This window comes from Misgurnus anguillicaudatus, chromosome 6 (genome assembly GCF_027580225.2).
Source record: "Misgurnus anguillicaudatus chromosome 6, ASM2758022v2, whole genome shotgun sequence".
Taxonomy (NCBI): domain Eukaryota; kingdom Metazoa; phylum Chordata; class Actinopteri; order Cypriniformes; family Cobitidae; genus Misgurnus; species Misgurnus anguillicaudatus.
The window spans coordinates 7,152,903-7,174,522 of NC_073342.2; the positions used below are offsets into that span (position 1 = coordinate 7,152,903).

At 39.6% G+C, this 21,620-nt stretch overlaps 2 gene segments (V, D, J or C); one reads left to right on the plus strand and one right to left on the minus strand.

Annotated features, from left to right (window-relative positions):
* Nucleotides 1-3,429: 3,429 nt before the first annotated feature.
* The window catches only part of LOC129433521 (Ig kappa chain V-III region MOPC 321-like), a 43,799-nt gene continuing 25,608 nt past the window's right edge, over nucleotides 3,430-21,620 (plus strand). The window contains 2 exon segments of the V gene segment in view: nucleotides 3,430-3,478; nucleotides 3,582-3,894. Of these exon segments, the coding sequence occupies nucleotides 3,430-3,478; nucleotides 3,582-3,894 (362 nt within the window).
* LOC129433716 (Ig kappa chain V-III region MOPC 321-like) overlaps nucleotides 4,521-21,620 on the minus strand; it is a 40,552-nt gene continuing 23,452 nt past the window's right edge. The window contains 1 exon segment of the V gene segment in view: nucleotides 4,521-4,943. Within this exon segment, the coding sequence occupies nucleotides 4,621-4,943 (323 nt within the window).

Below are 21,620 nucleotides of genomic sequence, written 5' to 3' on the forward strand. Positions count from 1 at the left end.
TTACTAATATTTAACTCTGGACACTAACTTACATAACAGTTAGCAGTAACTATGATTGAGATTATTTAGTATAGCAGTAATAAAATGACTGGTTTCTTAAAATATTCTTGTAAAAATAAGTTATGAGTCATTGCTATCATTGTATAATGTAGAAAATAGTTATCTGCTGACATTATTTCCAAACATGTTATGCCATTTATGCATCCAAACATGTTAATAATGTTAGGTATGATGATGATTACACTTGTATATATGTATCTTTCGCATTAACTGTTGCACTGTAAAATAATGGGTTAAGCAAAGGACATTGTATAGAAGTTTTGCACACTTCTTGCACACAGGAAATTTTCTGCTTGGGGCCCCCATAGACCCTAGAATCGCCTCTGGGTGCCGGCAGGGTAATTTGTTAATGGGAAAACTCAAAACTGAAAAAAAGTAATAGATTGTTGGGCCATGAGTGGAGAGGGGTATGAATTTGATGTACATTACACTGATGTGTCCATCTCTGCGATAGCAGCAGATGTCATCTTGGATGACTTGGTTGTACAATAGCCTGTTATCAACTCCAGTATATTTGTCATACCGATCATTCATTGCTATGAAAAAATAAGTATGAATGTATATTTGCATTTTAATGGAGTATAAATATGAATTCATAAAGTTGTCTTTGCTTGTATTGTGGGAATTTTTATGAATATGAAAGAACGCTTATTAATTAGTTATTTTTAATTGTTTTCGGTCTGATGTCCATTCCGATAAAACAGTAAATTTTCATGATTTAATTTGAAAGAACTATTAAAGTTGTACCGTCTGTTAAAATTTCATTGTAAATATCTGATGAAATGAGAAAGTTACAAGAAAAAACATGTGAATAAATAGCTTCCATTGACATCTATATATAAATTTTCCTTTTCATTTCTAATATTAAAATTATCATAACTTTCTCAATCCTCAACGGATTTTTACAATTCATATATCTTTGTAAAGGGAAATGTCTGCTTTGTTTAGTCAAATTTTAAGCTTTGGGGTTTGAAAATTATGTCATCATACCTATTCACATCATTCCCACAGCTGCTCTGTTGCTCATGACGGCCAGGATTTCTCGTTTCTGAAACTGAGGGCTGCATCCTCGCATTTGCAGGCTGCATACGTCATAAAGACTGTCTTATTTCAGAAATGTATCAACTATAAAGTTTACTATTATACTTAATTATTAGTAAATTGTTGTAATATGCGTATGACCTCCGAATGCAATGCCCAGTAACTGAAATAAACCAGGCTTGGTGACGTATGCAACCTTCTGTTTGGATTTTGGGACAGAGAAAACTGTTTTGAGGATTCACAAACTGTTCACACTACACAGTGCTCACACTACATTTTTTGGGAACTAACAGTACTTGAACTTAAGTATGATTTACTCTTTCCACCCCTGGTGGCCAGTCAGCCAGAAAATGGCAAAAAGAAGAAAAGTTGTCCATTAAAGCAGGGTGCAATTTTGAATTTTCTGACCCTAAAGAAAAGAAGATTTAATCTTAAATTCATCCGTTTTGGCTCATTCAATTAAAGCTCCACTGTGTAGTTTTTTTGAGTTAATTCTTAGCAAAAAGCCATGTGTTCTTTCAAAAGTATGTGCTCATTCATGTGTAATTACTACCACCAACTAATCAAATTATTCTAGTAAGTGTAGAATCTGCTATTTAAAATACATACGGGCGAGTCGCTCGACTGGCTGAATCGATGTTGTGCCTCCATCTTTGAAATACATTAGCCGATGAGGGACATTCCTGAAATTCAAGCTCCGCCTTTCCCACTTTCAGACTACACTCACGCTGACAATTATTCTTAGTTAATTATAAATTGATGTAATATGTTTATGACTTGCGAATGTAATGCTAAGCATGGTTATGCATAACACTTGTTAGTGTAAATGAGCATTTGGTTTAATGTGTTTGAACAGTCACACGCTGTCTCTCCGCCCATTTATGTCATCTGAGGTACTGAGATAAATGTTTTACATCTTTTCTAACCTCTAGCACGAACACAGTGTACAGCGCTATTTTTAGCCTTTCATTGATAAAACTAACACGGCTGATCTGCACGTCTTTCGTAGTTTCATTTAACAAGCATGTGAAAGTTCCCCTCAGTAATCTGGAGAGAAGCGGTAGAAAGTGGACAAAAGAGACGGATTTAAATACCAAGTGTAAACGTGATGTGTCTCTCTCATCCACTTGTGATCCGATCGACGAAAACACATCTTAATACCAAGTGTAACAGCCCCTGGGATATTTTTCCTTGCGTCGATGAGTGTGTAGCTACATTTATTGTTGCATTTTGTATGTTAAGCGGACATATCATGAAAATCTGACTTTTTCCACGTTCATCATAAATCTGTGTGCTATGACGGATCACCGGCAAAGGACATTGCAAATTGTTCATTATTTTTCATTGCTTTTGCTTTGTACTGGAAGCCATGTTAACCTTGGCATAGCACAGCCACCGTACGAGTTAAAACGTGCTCTGAATGGGGGGGCTAGAAAGTTATATTCAGTTGGTTGTCATATAGACTTTCACCGCTAGATGGGAGTAGATCCTACACAGTGGAGCTTTATGAACATTGTTGAACTTGACAGGTGGATATTTCAAGAGATAAAGGAAGATTTCTCTGTGAAGTCAGCGGATGTCTGGTATGTTCAGTTGTGGCTAAAGAGCTCATCTTTAATTATCACTATGAGATGCATGCAGTTATACAATAAATACACGTAATAAGTCCACCAGACAGCTTAGGACGGATACAGAAAATGATATGATGCAGTTGCACCTGGCCATCTATCTCATCAAAAATTAAAGACTCGACAACCTTCTACATGTCCTCCATTCTCCAGTTCTGATCCTCACGTGCTCATTGCAGACACTTTTGGCAGTGAAGAGAGATCATCATTCTGTCAATGGAGAGACAAATGAGTTTCATATAGATGAAAAATGCATAATGGACAAAAAATCTATTACTGAGAGTAAATCACAGTAATACACACAATTAAAATAAATCTCAAAACTTTGTCATGATCATTGTGCACAGATTTTAAATGTTACTCTCTATATCATCATGTTCCAGTCAATCTTTATCTACTTAAAATCATTCTTCTGTTCTTCATATGATCATAATAAACAGAAAAAACTGCAGCTTTACACAAAGTGTTTTAAAAATGTGATCTGTTCAATGAGTTTTTACTCTGTTTACTACATTATATTTATTATTGGCTGTATAATAGTTTAATAGCACAAGTTGCTTAAAATCCTGCCCACTTCTTTGCATTGTGTTGTCATGCTTCAGTGATGTGTGAGTGTTTATAGTGCTGTGAGTTTAACACTTCATGACTGAGATCAGAACAGAACAGAATCTTCATCATCACACAAACCAAAAGAACAACAATGACTTTCATCATCATCTTCATCTGGACACTCACAGTCTTTACTCAAGGTTTGTGTTGTAACATTTTTATCATCATCATTAATTCATTGAAGAGTGAAATATTGATTTGTTTCAGTGTTGTCTTATATTTCATTCTTGTTGTTTCTTTCAGTGTGTAGAGGACAGTACACTCTTACTCAGAGTCCATCAATAACAGTTCAACAAGGACAACAAGTTCAAATAAACTGTAAAGTTAGCAGTGCAGTGTATAATGGTAATTTTTTAGCCTGGTACTTACAGAAACCTGGAGAAGCTCCTAAACTCCTTATATATGCTGCAACAACCCTCCAGTCAGGAACTCCATCAAGATTCAGTGGCAGCGGATCAAACACAGATTTCACTTTGACCATCAGTGGAGTTCAGACTGAAGATTCAGGAGATTATTACTGTCAGAGTGCTCACTATACCGGCAGTAGCTGGGTGTTGACACAGTGATAAAGAGTGATACAAAAACCTCTGACAGTCAGACTGCACTCATACACCTGACAGATGATGATGCTGATAGTTTATTTCACTTACTATTGATTTATTTTCTATTATAGTATATTTAAATAACAACTTTATAGATAACTATTCATTTAATTGATTATTTATTAATTTATTTTTAATAGTTGTAAATCTTATCATTAATTAATTGCCATTGTGTATTAGTTTTTTAAATGCAATTTCACCATGGATGATTTTTATAATATTTTTGAATACAGTTTAATTCACAATATTTTAACTGATGATAATCACTCAAATAAAAAGAAACATCAGTGAGTATCATTTAGTCAACAACTGTATCACAGATACTGAAGGAGTAACAGGAGAATAACTATCAAACTAAACACACCAATCACTTCATGTTCAAGGTTCTTCATTTCATTTGACTGACAGTTATGTTAATTTATTTCATCTGCAGGTGTTTTCATGCTTCATTGAGTCAGGTTTATTTATAAAATGTGAGCTTTCATATTCAAAACAGACAAAATGAGTCAAAGACATAAAGATAGAATCTGATTTTATTTGATGAATTGTCACACAATCATGAGTGAATGAATAAAGCAGACATAGACTTGTGTTGTTTGTGAAAAGAGATGTGAGATGAGAGAGAGAAACACAGTTAGTCTGTTAGTCTTGATGTGAGACAGAGGAGAGAGTGAGTGGATCTACTGTGAACACTGATCTCTCCTCAATTCTCCAGTGACTTTATCACGCTGGTCTTTCTGTGTGAGCTCACAGCTGACTGAGATCACTGAGCTCCACTCCTGCTCAGAGAGAGTCAGACTGCTGCTCCAGCTGTACAGACCGTCCTTCTCCAGGAGAGCAACACTGCTGTACTGAGACCTGCTGCTGATCCCGTCCACCTTCCAGTTCAGACTCCAGTCTGAGGGGAAGCCCTTGTTGGCCACACACATCAGTGTTGCTGCTTGCTTTGTGGAAATCTCTTCACTGGACGGCGGCAGGACGCTCACTTTAGGGGAACTGTTGCCTGACAATCACATTAATAATCAATAACTCACACAAGAAAGAAAATAACTCTATTCATGTTAAACATTAAATATCATAATAATAAACAATGAACAATTAGGTCTCATGTAGAATTTTGAGGTTTTTAATCACATGGCTGCATTATACAGCTAATATAACTTTTGTCGGTTTATGTGAAAGTTTGTACACACAATATTTGACATTAAATCATTTAAATACTGTTTTTCAGCTTAAAAAAAGTATTTCTTAAAATAAATAAAAAGCATATCATATATCATACTGTATAATATATTCATAATTTCAGTAAAATAATAGTAACGCTTTATTTTGTCTTTGTGTCTTTGTTACACATGTAATTGTTATAGTACTAACAGTATTTTTTTCATAATTACATGCAACTTACTCTAAACCAAATCCCAATCCTGTACTAAGTAAATGTTGTTAATCATTATTACTCAGTACTTAAATGCATACAGTAATTACACTGTAACAGTGACACAGTAAAATAAAGTAAAAACTAAAAATTGAATAAGAATATATAAAATATAATTGTTCAAAAAACAAAAATTATAAAATCTTGACAGTTTTACCACACTGTTAAACCTTACCAGGCTTTTTATGAGTAAATTACTGGCAACACTGTTGCCAGCTAGTTACTGTACAGCATCTGTTACAGTGACTTACTGGCAACAGTGTTGCCAGTATAGTACTGTGTCTTTGACAATACAGTGAATAACTGGCAACAGTGTTGCCAGTAATTTACTGTCTCTGTACCATTACGGTGTCTTACTAGCAACAATGTTGCCAGTTTTATACTGTAGGTTAGTAATTACAGTTAATAACTGGCAGCAGTGATTTCAGTCAATTACTGTACAGTACCACATGCTTCAGGTAGAATACTGTATCTACAGCATATAAAATGCCGTACTCATTGTGGTACTCTAAAACTTTTGAAAGATTATTTTTTACGTTACTTTATTAAAAAGGGAGAAATAACCCCCAAATATTTAGACAAATACACTTTATTACTGTGGCAATAGATATCAGGATCAGAGGACGAATGAACCCAATTGCAGACAAAGTCGGGGAAAACAGAAAACACTTTATTTACTAACATAAAACAAAACCCACTAGGCGGTACACAACATGAAACACCGTAAGCAGACAGACAACACTAAATTTGACAAGATAACTCGGCTAGATAACCACACAAACACGAGAACAAAACAAAATGAACCTGCACAGAACTAAGGACACAATGACATTATATAGAAAAGAACAAACAAGATAATGAGGGGAAACAGGTGATGCGAGAAAACCAATGATTACTAATAAGCATAAGAATGAGGGGGCGGGGACACCCAATAAACAAGGCCATGAACCTCCACATAGAGCATGGGACTGCAAGAACCCTGCCATCATGACTAGATAAAAATACCAAACAAGTAGACAAATTCTTTTAAGACACTTAACAAAATCATGTCAAATCCCACCCTAAAAAAAAAAAAGATCTTCGTTGTCACCGTTGACCCTCAGGTTATTCCAAACCTGCAGTAATTCAACATAATTTAAATGACCTTCTTATATCCTAACAATTCAAGCATTAACAAAAATGCTCCATTAAACTCGAAGTAGAAACCAGAAATTAAGCTCTGTTTTTTGCACAGGCCTACTAAAGGGTTAATGGTGCCACATGGTGATCAACAGTACAACTGCCAAATTTGACATCTTTGCAAAAGGAAAAACCACCAACAATCAAAAATGCATGATAATAAGGTGTCATGGCTTTGCAATTAAAAATGTTGCTATAATGGAAGTCAATGGGGCAAAAACAGCCACTAACAATAAATGAGGAAGAAAAAATAAAATCTGATGCTACACAAAAACTACAAATTCATCAAAGCCAATGTTTTTTTTCTAATCTTTAAAATGCCCAAGACTGTGAAAAGGGTTTAAAAATCCAGTCCAAAATCACTTTTTATATTGAAAATAAATAATTTTGTGTTTTTTCCCAAATAAGTAACATCACTTATGAACTTTGCAATTAAAGAGTTACAATCATGGATTTTTTTTTTTAAATATTTGGTAATTTTGATCAGTATTGAGGTTGATTAACAGATTTATTTATTTTTTTATGAAAAAATATTAATCTGAGACATTTTTACAACAGTTTCATTTAGTGGCATTTTTTGGCCACAAACAACATGAAAGGGCAGTGAATTTCAACAATGTTCAAGGGTTAAAGTTGATAGGAGATGCTAAAAACTTGCTAATCAGGAAGCTATTTGGAATCTTACCTTTATGTGTTTTAAAGACACTTACAACAGTTTACTTACTCATAGTGTGATCCATTTTCAGCTTTTAAACATACAAATCCACTATTATATTGTTCAACACAGCACCCTCCAGAGTAAACAAACAAACAAACAAACACGTTTATCAAGGCAAATTGGTGACACCTGCACCTGTGGATGAATTGTTGCATGCACATGTATGTGTGCGTATGTGTGTGTTAATGCATTAATCCTTGCTTTTTGACTGAAGATTTAAATAGTTTTCAATAAATTGTGATGTAGTGCATCATGGGGAATGTAGAGGACAGTAATTTACCAGAAAATATTACAGTTATTTCCCTTAAATGGTGCAAAGAGTAATTTACTGTAGTTTATCATTAGTGCATCATAACTGCACCTCATATCACAGTAAAATACCTTTCACCGATGTTAAAGCTAAATACTGCCAATTTTACAGTTATTTACCCAGAAATCTACAGCAAGGTTTAACAGTGCATATAATGTATGTATCATATTTAAATAATATAAATATAAAAAATCTAAATAATGTAAATATGTTGTACAGAATATTGACATGCGCTTCTGTTACACTTAACACTTATTAACTTACATTTAAGTTGTAGGTGAATATAAAATCACTGTAAACTATTAATAAATAATTAAGTTGGCTTGTGAAAGCCAACTTATTGAAATGCTATTTAAACTTATTATTATTAGGGCCCGAGCACCGAGGAGCAGGCCAGAATGGCCTGCACCGAAAGGTGCGAAGCCTTATTGTTTTTGCTCGGATTTATTATTAGGGCCCGAGCACCGAGGAGCAGGCCAGAATGGCCTGCACCGAAAGGTGCGAAGCCCTATTGTTTTTGCTCGAATTTATTAGGGCCCGAGCACCGAGGAGCAGGCCAGAATGGCCTGCACCGAAAGGTGCGAAGCCCTATTGTTTTTGCTCGAATTTATTATTTTTTTTTTTTTTATTTATTTTTTTTTTTCAACACTTGTGCTAATTTGGGAGCCTTAACATACTCGAAAAGTCTTGAAATTTGGCACACACGTCAGAGTCGCGTGCCACTAGGCTCATGCAAAGGCTGGAATACGGGCGTGGCAAGGGAGCTCTGTAGCGCCCCCTGTAATGCAAAAACAAACATTGGGGCACAGATTGGGCAAAAATGTACGCACATGTACGAGAGTTGGTACACATATAGATCTCATCGACCCGAACAACTTTCGCCCTCTAACATTTAAGCTCCGCCCAACAGGAAGTCGGCTATTTCGGATTGTTTAAAAAATGCATGCGGTGAACTTTTGAATACTCCTTCTAGGGGATTCATGGGATTGACACCAAACGGGGTGATCATGATGTCGAGACATTGTACTTGATAAATTGCGAAGGGATTTTTGATATCTCGAACGGTTCTGCCATGGCGAAGCGACAAAGTCATGGCGAAATCAGAGAAACAGGAAGTGTCTAATATCTAAGGCAAAAAATGTCTTATTGTGATGACACGCGGGGTGTTTGTTCGTCTGAAGATTCCGATCGCATCGATGTGCCTATTGTGAGTCTCGGGTATAGCGCCACCACCAGGCGCCAGGAAGTGTGTCAGTCACAAAGGTGGATTTTTTTGACAGTTCCATCCGATGTTCTTTTAAATACTCCTTCTAGGATATTCATTCGATTGACACCAAAAGTGGTCAACATGATGCTGAGACATTGTAGATGATAAATTGCGAAGGGATTTTTGATATCTCGAATGCTGTTCCCATGGCAACGTGTCAAACTTTACTTTCATTTTAAAGGCATATTGAAGCCTTTCAGTTCCATGCAGTGAACTTTTAAATACTCCTTCTAGAATATTCATTCGATTGACACCAGAAGTGGTCAACATGATGCTGAGACATTGGAGATGCTAAATTGCGAAGGAATTTTTGATATCTCGAACGCTGTTCCCATGGCAATGCATCAAACTTTACTTTCATTTTTACACATATTTAAGGCTGACAGTTACATGCTGTGAACCTTTAAATACTCCTCGTATGGGATTCATGCGATTGACACCAAAAGTGGTCAACATGATGCCGAGACATTGTAGATGATAAATTGCGAAGGAATTTTTGACATCTCGAACGCTGTTTCCATGGAAACGCGTCAAACTTTACTTTAATTTCAGGCATGTTTAAGGCTCTTGGCGTGCTTAGTTGAACTTTAAATTTGGCACACACATCAGAGTTGTCGGCTGTTAAGTGTTGACAAAAAGGTCAGATATAGGCGTGTCTCTTAAGTGGCTCACCAGTGCCCCTGTTTGTCTAAAATGTGGGGTTTCTTTTACCTACAGTCCCCAAATGGCTCAGAAAAAACATTAAATAGCCCACTGATATTTTACCCACTTGATGCCCTTGCCCACCGTGCATCGTTTTCTCGGACGCACCGTGTAGCGGTAAAAAAACGTGCGAGGGCCCGCCATCGCTGCTTGCAGCTATATTTATTATTATTATTATTATTTTTTTTTTTTAACACTTTTGGGCATTTTGGGTGCCTTAACATACTCGAAAACTCTTGAAATTTGGCACAGACGTTAGAGTCGTCCGTCATTGCGAAAAGACAAAGGCTGGAACACGGGCGTGGCACGGGGGCTCTGTAGCGCCCCCTGTAATGCAAAAACAAACAGTAGTGCGCAGATCGGGCAAACATGTACGCACATTTATGAAAGTTGGTACACATATAGATCTCATCGACCCGAACAACTTTCGCCCTCTAACATTTTAGCTCCGCCCAACAGGAAGTCCGCCATTTTGGATTGTTTAAAAAATGCATGCGTTGAACTTTTGAATACTCCTCCTAGAGGATGCATGCGATTGACACCAAAAGTGGTGAACATGATGTCGAGACATTGGACTTGCTAAATTGCGAAGGGATTTTTGATATCTCGAACGGTTCTGCCATGGCGAGGCGACAAAGTTGTGGCGAAATCAGAGAAACAGGAAGTGTCTAATATCTAAGGCAAAAAATGTCTTATTGTAATGACACGCGGGGTGTTTGTTCGTGTGAAGATTCCGATCGCATCGATGTGCCTATTGTGACTCCCGGGTATAGCGCCACCACCAGGCGCCAGGAAGTGTGTCAGTCACAAAGCTGGATTTTTTTGAAAGTTCCATGCAATGTTCTTTTAAATACTCCTCCTAGGATTTTCATGCGATTGACACCAAAAGTGGTCACCATGATGCCGAGACATTGTAGATGATAAATTGCGAAGGGATTTTTGATATCTCAAACGCTGTTCCCATGGCAACGTGTCAAACTTTACTTTCATTTTAAAGGCATATTTAAGCCTTTCAGTTCCATACAGTTAACTTTTAAATACTCCTTCTAGGATTTTCATGCGATTTACACGAGAAGTGTTCAACATGATGCCGAGACATTGTAGATGATAAATTGCGAAGGGATTTTTGATATCTCAAACGCTGTTCCCATGGCAACCTGTCAAACTTTACTTTCATTTTAAAGGCATATTTAAGCCTTTCAGTTGCATACAGTTAACTTTTAAATACTCCTTCTAGGATTTTCATGCGATTGACACGAGAAGTGGTCAAGATGATGCCGAGACATTGTAGATGATAAATTGCGAAGGGATTTTTGATATCTCGAACGCTGTTCCCATGGCAATGCATCAAACTTTACTTTCATTTTTACACATATTTAAGGCTGACAGTTACATGCTGTGAACCTTTAAATACTCCTCGTATGGGATTCATGCGATTTACACGAGAAGTGGTCAAGATGATGCCGAGACATTGTAGATGATAAATTGCGAAGGAATTTTTGACATCTCGAACGCTGTTCCCATGGCAATGCGTCAAACTTTACTTTAATTTCAGGCATGTTTAAGGCTCTTGGCGTGCTTAGTTGAACTTTAAATTTGGCACACACATCAGAGTTTTCGGCTGTTAAGTGTTGACAAAAAGGTCAGACATAGGCGTGTCTCTTAAGTGGCTCACTAGCGCCCACGTTTGTCTAAAATGTGGGGTTTCTTTTACCTATAGTACCTAAATGGGTCAGTAACAACATGAAATAGCCCACTGATATTTTACCCACTTGATGCCCTTGCCCACCGTGCATCGTTTTCTCGGACGCACCGTGTAGCGGTAAAAAAACGTGCGAGGGCCCGCCATCGCTGCTTGCAGCTATATTTTTTATTATTATTTTTTTTTAACATTTTTGGGCATTTTGGGTGCCTAAACATACTCGAAAACTCTTGAAATTTGGCACAGACGTCAGAGTCGTCGGCCATTAGGACTGGGCAAAGGCTGGAACACGGGCGTGGCAAGGGAGCTCTGTAGCGCCCCCTGTAATGCAAAAACAAACATTGGGGCACAGATTCGGCAAAAATGTACACACATGTACGAGAGTTGATACGCATATAGATCTCATCGACCCAAACAACTTTTGCCCTCTAAAATTTAAGCTCCGCCCAACAGGAAGTCAGCCATTTTGGATTGTTTAAAAAATGCATGCGGTGAACTTTTAAATACTCCTCCTAGGGGATTCATGCAAATGACACCAAACGTGGTGATCATGAGGTCAAGACATTGGACTTGCTAAATTGCGAAGGGATTTTTGATATCTCGAACGGTGTTGCCATGGCGATGCGGCGAAGTCATGGCGAAATCAGAGAAACAGGAAGCGTCTAATATCTATGGCAAAAAATATCTTATTTTGATGCCATGCGGAGTGTTTGTTCGTCTGAAGATTCCGATCGCATCGATGTGCCTATTGTGAGTCTCGGGTATAGTGCCACCACCAGGCGCCAGGAAGTGTGTCAGTCACAAAGGTGGATTTTTTTGACAGTTCCATCCGATGTTCTTTTAAATACTCCTTCTAGGATTTTCATGTGATTGACACCAAAAGTGGTCAACATGATGCCAAGGCATAGTAGATGATAAATTGCGAAGGGATTTTTGATATCTCGAACGCTGTTCCCATGGCAATGCCCCAACCTTTACTTTTATTTCAGGCATATTTAGGGCTCTTGGCGTGCTTAGATTAACCTAAAAGTTGGCACACACATCAGAGTTGTCGGCTGTTAAGTGTGCACAAAAAGGTCCGACATAGGCGTGTCTCTTAAGTGGCTCACTAGCGCCCCCGTTGGTCTAAAATGTGTGGTTTTTTTTACCTACAGTCCCCAAAAGGGTCAGTACCAAAATATAATAGTCCACCGATATTTACCCACTTGATGCACTTGCCCACCGTGCATCGTTTTCTCGAAGGCATCGTGTCGCGGTAAAAAAAACGTGCGAGGGCCCGCCATTGCTGCTTGCAGCTATATTTATTATTATTAAGTTGGCTTGTGAAAGCCAACTTATTGAAATGCTATTTAAACTTATTATTATTAGTGGTGCTTGCATTTATGCAAGGCATCACTATTACTATTCCTCATACTTATTATTAGTGGTGCTTGCATTTAAGCAAGGCATCACTATTACTATTCGTCATACTTATTATTAGTGGTGCTTGCATTTATGCAAGGCATCACTATTACTATTCGTCATACTTATTATTAGTGGTGCTTGCATTTATGCAAAGCATCACTATTACTATTGCTCATACTTATTAGTGGTGCTTGCATTTATGCAAGGCATCACTATTATTATTCCCCATACTTATTATTAGTGGTGCTTGCATTTATGCAAGGCATCACTATTATTATCTTGCATACTTATTATGTTGGCTTGACAAAGCCAACATACTGTTCTTCGATCTAAGCTTATTATTATGTTGGCTTGACAAAGCCAACATACTGTTCTTCGATCTAAGCTTATTATTATTAGTGGTGCTTGCATTTATGCAAGGCATCACTATTACTATTGCTCATACTTATTATTTATTTATATCTTTATTTATTATTCTTATATCTGGACACTTTTTCGGCGCGTAACTCGTCCCACACGGTTTGTCGTAGACCAATGAAACAGGGCTCAAAATGACCGGCTTATTGAGGACACGTCTGCTATGACTTTTATAAGGGATCGGGTGCAGGATTTCCGAAAGGGGGGCGAAAAACCACCCGAAAAATCCCATTGACTTAACATTGGGCCCAACTTTGACGGGTCATAGCTCCGCTCAAGGATTTTGTAGAAACATGTGGGTTATAACATTTGAAGAGGGTGGTAGGCTCTGTAAGAACATACATGACATTGGGGTGTAAGTTGTACCCCTGGGGTGTAAGAGGCCCCCGAAATTTCCCATTGACTTATAATGGGGCAGGGAACACGCCCATATAAGGGAATAAAACCGTTCCAGATGGGATATCTTTGCTTTACAGTGTCATAGAGATAAGTGGGTGGGCTCATTTTACTCGGGCATCCAATCAGTCTCTCAGGATCATTTCAGAGCTATTAAGCCACGCCCCTAGCAACCACTTTTGAGCACCCTAGCAACATCTCCCATAGACTGCCATTATAAAATGCCCAGATGGGATATCTTTACTTTACAATGTCATAGAGACATGGGGGTGGGCTCATTTTACTCAGGCATCCAATCAGTCTCTCAGGATCATCTCAGAGCTATTAAGCCACGCCCCTAGCAACAATTTTGGGCACCCTAGCAACATCTCCCATAGACTGCCATTATAAAATGCCCAGATGGATATCTTTGCACCAGAGTGTCATAGAGACATGGGGGTGGGCTCATTTTACTCAGGCATCCAATCAGTTTCTCAGGATCCTTAAAGACTTACTAAGCCACGCCCCTAGCAACCACTTTTCAGCACCCTAGCAACATAAAATTCAAACAGTTATATCTTAGCATCCGAACATCGTAGAGACATGGGGGTTGGACCGTTTGACTCGTGACTCAGAGTGTAATCATTATGGGATGCCAATGTTTTCCCTAGCAACCAAACACAGTACCCTAGCAACAGAGTAAACAAAGCCTTATATCTCCGTATCAGAACATCGTAGAGACACGGGGGTTGGACCGTTTGACTCGTGACTCAGAGTGTAATCATTATGGGATGTCAATTTTTTCCCTAGCAACCAAATACAGTACCCTAGCAACAGCGTAAACAAAGCCTTATATCTCCGCATCAGAACATCGTAGAGACACGGGGGTTGGACCGTTTGACTCGTGACTCAGAGTGTAATCATTATGGGATGCCAATTTTTTCCCTAGCAACCAAATACAGTACCCTAGCAACAGAGTAAACAAAGCCTTATATCTCTGCATCAGAACATCGTAGAGACACGGGGGTTGGACCGTTTGACTAGTGACTCGACGGGTAATCACTATGGGATGTCAAATTTTTCCCTAGCAACCAAATACAGTACCCTAGCAACAGAGTAAACAAAGCCTTATATCTCCGCATCAGAACATCGTAGAGACACGGGGTTGGACCATTTGACTCGTGACTCGGCTTGTAATCACTATGGGATGTCAAATTTTTCCCTAGCAACCAAATACATTACCCTAGCAACAGAGTAAACAAAGCCTTATATCTCCGCATCAGAACATCATAGAGACACGGGGGTTGGACCGTTTGACTCGTGACTCGGCGGGTAATCACTATGGGATGTCAAATTTTTCCCTAGCAACCAAATACAGTACCCTAGCAACAGTGTAAACAAAGCCTTATATCTCCGCATCAGAACATCGTAGAGACATGGGGGTTGGACCGTTTTACTCGTGACTCGGCGTGTAATCACTAGTGGATGTCATTTTTTCCCCTAGCAACCAAATACAGTACCCTAGCAACAGTGTAAACAAAGCCTTATATCTCCGCATCAGAACATCGTAGAGACACAGGGGTTGGACCGTTTTACTCGTGATTCGGCATGTTATCACTAGTGGATGCCAATATTTTCCCTAGCAACCAAATACAGTATCCTAGCAACAGAGTAAACAAACCCTTATATCTCCGCATCAGAACATCGTAGAGACACGGGGGTTGGACCGTTTGACTTATGACTCGGAGAGTAATCACTAGTGGATGCCATTTTTCCCCTAGCAACCAAATACAGTACCCTAGCAACAGAGTAAACAAAGCCTTATATCTCTGCATCAGAACATTGTAGAGACACGGGGTTGGACCGTTTGACTCGTGACTCGGAGTGTAATCATTAGTGGATGCCATTTTTTCCCCTAGCAACCAAATACAGTACCCTAGCAACAGAGTAAACAAAGCCTTATAACTCCATATCAGAACATCGTAGAGACACGGGGGTTGGATTGTTTTACTTGTGGTATGGAGTATAAACATATACTGTACCCCGAAATTTGCCACGGCAAGCACCACTTCACATTTTCTTCAGGAAATGTACCTATCTAGTTATTATTATTCTTCTGGTCCACACTTTTTCGAACTGTAACTCCTCCTAGAGCTTTCAAGCTACACCCACAAAACTTTACAAAACTTTTAAGACTGGTACGTAGATTTATGCTATGACTTTTATAACTGATGGGACCTACCGAATTCCTAAACGGGGCGCTCAAACACCCCAAATTTTCCATTGACTTAACATTACGACCAACTTTGACGGGTCATAGCTGCGAACGAGAAATTTGTAGAAACTTGTGGGTTATCACAGTTGAAGAGGCTGGTAGGCTGTGTAAGAACATACATCACATTGGGGTGTAAGCTGTACCCCTGGGGTGTAAGAGGCACCCAAATTTCCCCATTGACTTATAATGGGGCAGGAAACATGCCCATATAAGGGAATAAAAGCATCCCAGATGGAATATCTTCATTTTAGAGTGTCGTAGAGACATGGGGGTGGGCTCATTTTACTCAGGCATCCAATCAGTCTCTCAAGATCGTCCCATAGCTATTAAGCCACGCCCCTAGCAACCATTTTTGGGCACCCTAGCAACTTATTCCATAGACTGCCATTATAAATTGCGCAGATGGATATCTTTGCAGCACAGTGTCGTAGAGACATGGGGGTGGGCTCATTTTACTCAGGCATCCAATCAGTCTCTGAGGATTCTTATCGAGGTATTAAGCCACGCCCCTAGCAACCAAATATGAGCACCCTAGCAACATAATAAACAAAGCCTTATATCTCTGGATCCAAACATCATAGAGGCATGGGGGTTGGGTCTTTTGGTCATGTTACCCTTATGCTAGCTTCATGCTAAGTCATACTAGCTTCATGCTAGTTTCATGCTAGCTTTATGCTAATTTCATAATAAATCATGCTAGCTTCATGCTTATTCATGTTAACATCATGCTAGCTTCATGCTAATTCATGTTAGCATCATGCTAGCTTCATGCTAATTCATGTTAGCATCATGCTAGCTTCATGCTAATTCATGTTAGCATCATGCTAGCTTCATGCTAATTCATGTTAGCATCATGCTAGCTTCATGCTAATTCATGTTAGCATCATGCTAGCTTCATTCTAGCTTCATGCTAATTCATGTTAGCATCATGCTAGCTTCATGCTAATTCATGTTATCATCATGCTAGCTTCATGCTAATTCATGTTATCACCATTCTAGCTTCATGCTAATTCATGTTGGCATCATTCTAGCTTCATGCTAATTCATGTTAACATCATGCTAGCTTCATGCTAATTCATGTTAGCATCATGCTAGCTTCATGCTAATTCATGCTAGCTTCATGCTAATTCATGTTAGCATCATGCTAGCTTCATGCTAATTCATGTTAGCATCATGCTAGCTTCATGCTAATTCATGTTAGCATCATGCTAGCTTCATGCTAATTCATGTTAGCATCATGCTAGCTTCATGCTAATTCATGTTAGCATCATGCTAGCTTCATGCTAATTCATGTTAGCATCATGCTAATTCATGTTAGCATCATGCTAATTCATGTTAGCATCATGCTAGCTTCATGCTAATTCATGTTAGCATCATGCTAGCTTCATGCTAATTCATGTTAGCATCATGCTAGCTTCATGCTAATTCATGTTAGCATCATGCTAATTCATGTTAGCATCATGCTAGCTTCATGCTAATTCATGTTAGCATCACGCTAGCTTCATGCTAATTCATGTTAGCATCACGCTAGCTTCATGCTAATTCATGTTAGCATCACGCTAGCTTCATGCTAATTCATGTTAGCATCATGCTAGCTTTATGCTAATTCATGTTAGCATCATGCTAGCTTCATGCTAATTCATGTTAGCATCATGTTTACTCATGTTTATTCATGTTAACATCATGCTAACTTAGTGCTAAATCATGTTAACATGCTAAGTTTTTGTTAAATCATGTTTACGGAAAGTTAGACTACTAAACTAAACTTGTTTTAAGTTTCTCCAAAACTTTTTTAAACGTTCAGGCCAGGTTTTGTCAAGCCAACATAAAGTTTGTCTTCAAACTTTTCTATCTAGTTATTATAATTAGTGGTGCTTGCATTTATGCAAGGCATCACTATTATTATTCCCCATACTTATTATTAGTGGTGCTTGCATTTATGCAAAGCATCACTATTACTATTGATCATACTTTTTATTATTCTTATGTCTGCACAAAATCTCGGCACGTAACTCGTCCCCTAACGGTTTGTCGTAGACCCGTGACAGAGGGCTCAGATTATTGAGTTGTGCTATGCTTTTTGTAAGTGATCGGTACAGGATTTTTGAAAGGGGGGCAAAAAAACACCCGAAAAATTCTATTGACTTAGGATTGCGCGGAACTTTGATGGGTCATAGCTCCGCTCGAGGATTTTGTAGAAACGTGTGGGTTACAACATTTGATGAGGGTGGTAGACTCTGTAAGAACATACATCACAATGGGGTATAAGTTGTACCCCTGGGGTGTAAGAGGAGCCCGAAATTTCCCATTGACTTATAACAGGGCAGGAAACACGCCCATATAAGGGAATAAAACATTTCCAGATGGGATATCTTCGCATTACAGCATCGTAGGAACAAGGGGGTGGGCTCATTTTACTCAGGCATCAAATCAGTCTCTCAGGATCCTTACATAGGTATTAAGCCACGCCCCTAGCAACCACTTTTGAGCACCCTAGCAACATAAAATTCAAACAGTTATATCTCGGCATCAGAACATCGTAGAGACACGGGGGTTGGACCGTTTGACTCGTGACTCAGAGTGTAATCATTATGGGATGCCAATTTTTCCCCTAGCAACCAAATACCCTACCCTAGCAACAGAGTAAACAAAGCCTTATATCTACGCATCAGAACATCGTAGAGACACGGGGGTTGGACCGTTTGACTCGTGACTCGGAGTGTAATCATTATGGGATGCCATTTTTTCCCCTAGCAACCAAATACAGTACCCTAGCAACAGAGTAAACAAAGCCTTATATCTCCGCATCAGAACATCGTAGAGACACGGGGGTTGGACCGTTTGACTCGTGACTCAGAGTGTAATCATTATGGGATGCCATTTTCCCCCTAGCAACCAAATACAGTTCCCTAGCAACGGAATAAACAAAGCCTTATATCTCCGCATCAGAACATCGTAGAGACACGGGGGTTGGACCGTTTGACTCGTGACTCGGCGGGTAATCACTAGTGGATGCTGTTTTTCCCCCTAGCAACCAAATACAGTACCCTAGCAACAGAGTAAACAAAGCCTTATATCTCCACATCAGAACATCGTAGAGACACAGGGGTTGGACCGTTTGACTCGTGACTCTGAGGGTAATCACTAGTGGATGCCATTTTTTTCCCTAGCAACCAAATCAGTACCCTAGCAACAGAGTAAACAAAGCCTTATATCTCCGCATCAGAACATCGTAGAGACACGGGGGTTGGACCGTTTGACTCGTGACTCGGAGGGTAATCACTAGTGGATGCCATTTTTTTCCCCTAGCAACCAAATACAGTACCCTAGCAACAGAGTAAACAAAGCCTTATATCTCAGCATCAGAACATCGTAGAGACACGGGGGTTGAACCGTTTGACTTGTGACTTGGAGTGTAATCACTAGTGGATGCCATTTTTTCCCCTAGCAACCAAATACAGTACCCTAGCAACAGAGTAAACAAAGCCTTATATCTCAGCATCAGAACATCGTAGAGACACGGGGGTTGAACCGTTTGACTTGTGACTTGGAGTGTAATCATCAGGATGCCAATTTTCCCCCTAGCAACCAGATACAGTACCCTAGCAACAGAGTAAACAAAGCCTTATATCTCCGCATCAGAACATCGTAGAGACACGGGGGTTGGACCGTTTGACTCGTGACTCGGAGTGTAATCATTATGGGATGCCAATTTTTTCCCTAGCAACCAAATACAGTACCCTAGCAACAGAGTAAACAAAGCCTTATATCTCCGCATCAGAACATTGTAGAGACACGGGGGTTGGACCGTTTGACTCGTGACTCGGAGTGTAATCAGTATTGGATGTCAAATTGTTCCCTAGCAACCAAATACAGTACCCTAGCAACCAAATAAACAAAGCCTTATATCTCCCCATCAGAACATCGTAGAGACATGGGGGTTGGACCGTTTGACTCGTCACCCGGAGTGTAATCACTGTTGGATGTCAAATTTTCCCTAGCAACCAAATACAGTACCCTAGCAACCGAATAAACAAAGCCTTATATCTTCGCATCAGAACATAGTAGAGACACGGGGGTTGGACCGTATGACTTGTGACTCGGAGTGTAATCACTAGTGGATACAAATTTTCTCCCTAGCAACCAAATACAGTACCCTAGCAACAGAGTAAACAAAGCCTTATATCTCCGCATCAGAACATCATAGAGACACGGGGGTTGGACAGTTTTACTTGTGTGTCAGAGTGTTATCACTAGTGGATGCCATTTTTTCCCCTAGCAACCAAATACAGCTCCCTAGCAACAGAGTAAACAAAGCCTTACATCTCCGCATCAGAACATCGTAGAGACACGGGGGTTGGACCGTTTGACTCGTGACTCGGAGGGTAATCACTAGTAGATGCCATTTTTTCCCCTAGCAACCAAATACAGCTCCCTAGCAACAGAGTAAACAAAGCCTTATATCTCCGCATCAGAACATCGTAGAAACACGGGGGTTGGACCATTTGACTTGTGACTCAGAGGGTAAACACCAGTGGATGCCAATTTTCCCCCTAGCAACCAAATACAGTACCCTAGCAACAGTGTAAACAAAGCCTTATATCTCCGCAGCAGAACATCGTAGAGACACAGGGGTTGGACCATTTTACTTGTGACTCGGCATGTAATCACTAGTGGATGCCAATTTTTTCCCTAGCAACCAAATACAGTACCCTAGCAACAGAGTAAACAAAGCCTTATATCTCCGCATCAGAACATCGTCGAAACACAGGGGTTGGACCGTTTGACTTGTGACTTGGAGTGTAATCACCAGTGGATGCCAATTTTCCCCCTAGCAACCAAATACAGTACCCTAGCAACAGAGTAAACAAAGCCTTATATCTCCGCATCAGAACATTGTACAGACACGGTAGTTGGACCATTTGACTCTTGACTCGGCGGGTAATCACTAGTGGATGGCAATTTTTTCCCCAGCAACCAAATACAGTACCCTAGCAACAGGGTAAACACAGCCTTATATCTCCGCATCAGAACATCGTAGAGACACGGGAGTTGGATCGTTTTACTTTTGGCTTGGAGTATGATCATATATGTTCCCCAGAATTTTGCCACGGCAAGCACCACTCACATTTTCTTCAGGAAATGTACCTATCTAGTTATTATTCTTCTTTTTCTGGACACTTTTTCGGCGCGTAACTCGTCCCGCACGGTTTAACGTAGTCCCATGAAAGAGGGCTCAAATCGACCGGATTATTGAGGAGAGGTGTGCTATGACTTTTATAAGCGATCGGGTGCAGGATTTCTGAAAGGGGGGCGAAAAACCACCCGAAAAATCCCATTGACTTAACATTGCGCCCAACTTTGACGAGTCATAGCTCCGCTCGAGGATTTTATAGAAACATGTGGGTTACAACATTTGAAGAGGGTGGTAGGCTCTGTAAGAACATACATGACATTGGGGTGTAAGTTGTACCCCTGGGGTGTAAGAGGTGCCCAAAAATGCCCAATGAAAAGTCAATGGGGCAAAATCCCATAGACTTACCATTGCAAAAATTTTGACGGGTCATAGGTACGAGTGAGGATTTTATAGAAACATGTGGGTTACTAAATTTGAAGAGGGTGGTAGGCTCTGTAAGAACATACATGACATTGGGGTGTAAGTTGTACCCCTGGGGTATAAGAGGCACCCGAAAAATTCCCATTGACTTATAATGGGGCAGGAAACATGCCCATATAAGGGAATAAAACAGTTCCAGATGGGATATCTTTGCTTTACAGTGTCGTAGAGATACGTGGGTGGGCTCATTTTACTTGGGCATCCAATCAGTCTCTCAGGATCCTGCCAGAGCTATTAAGCCACGCCCCTAGCAACAATTTTGGGCACCCTAGCAACATC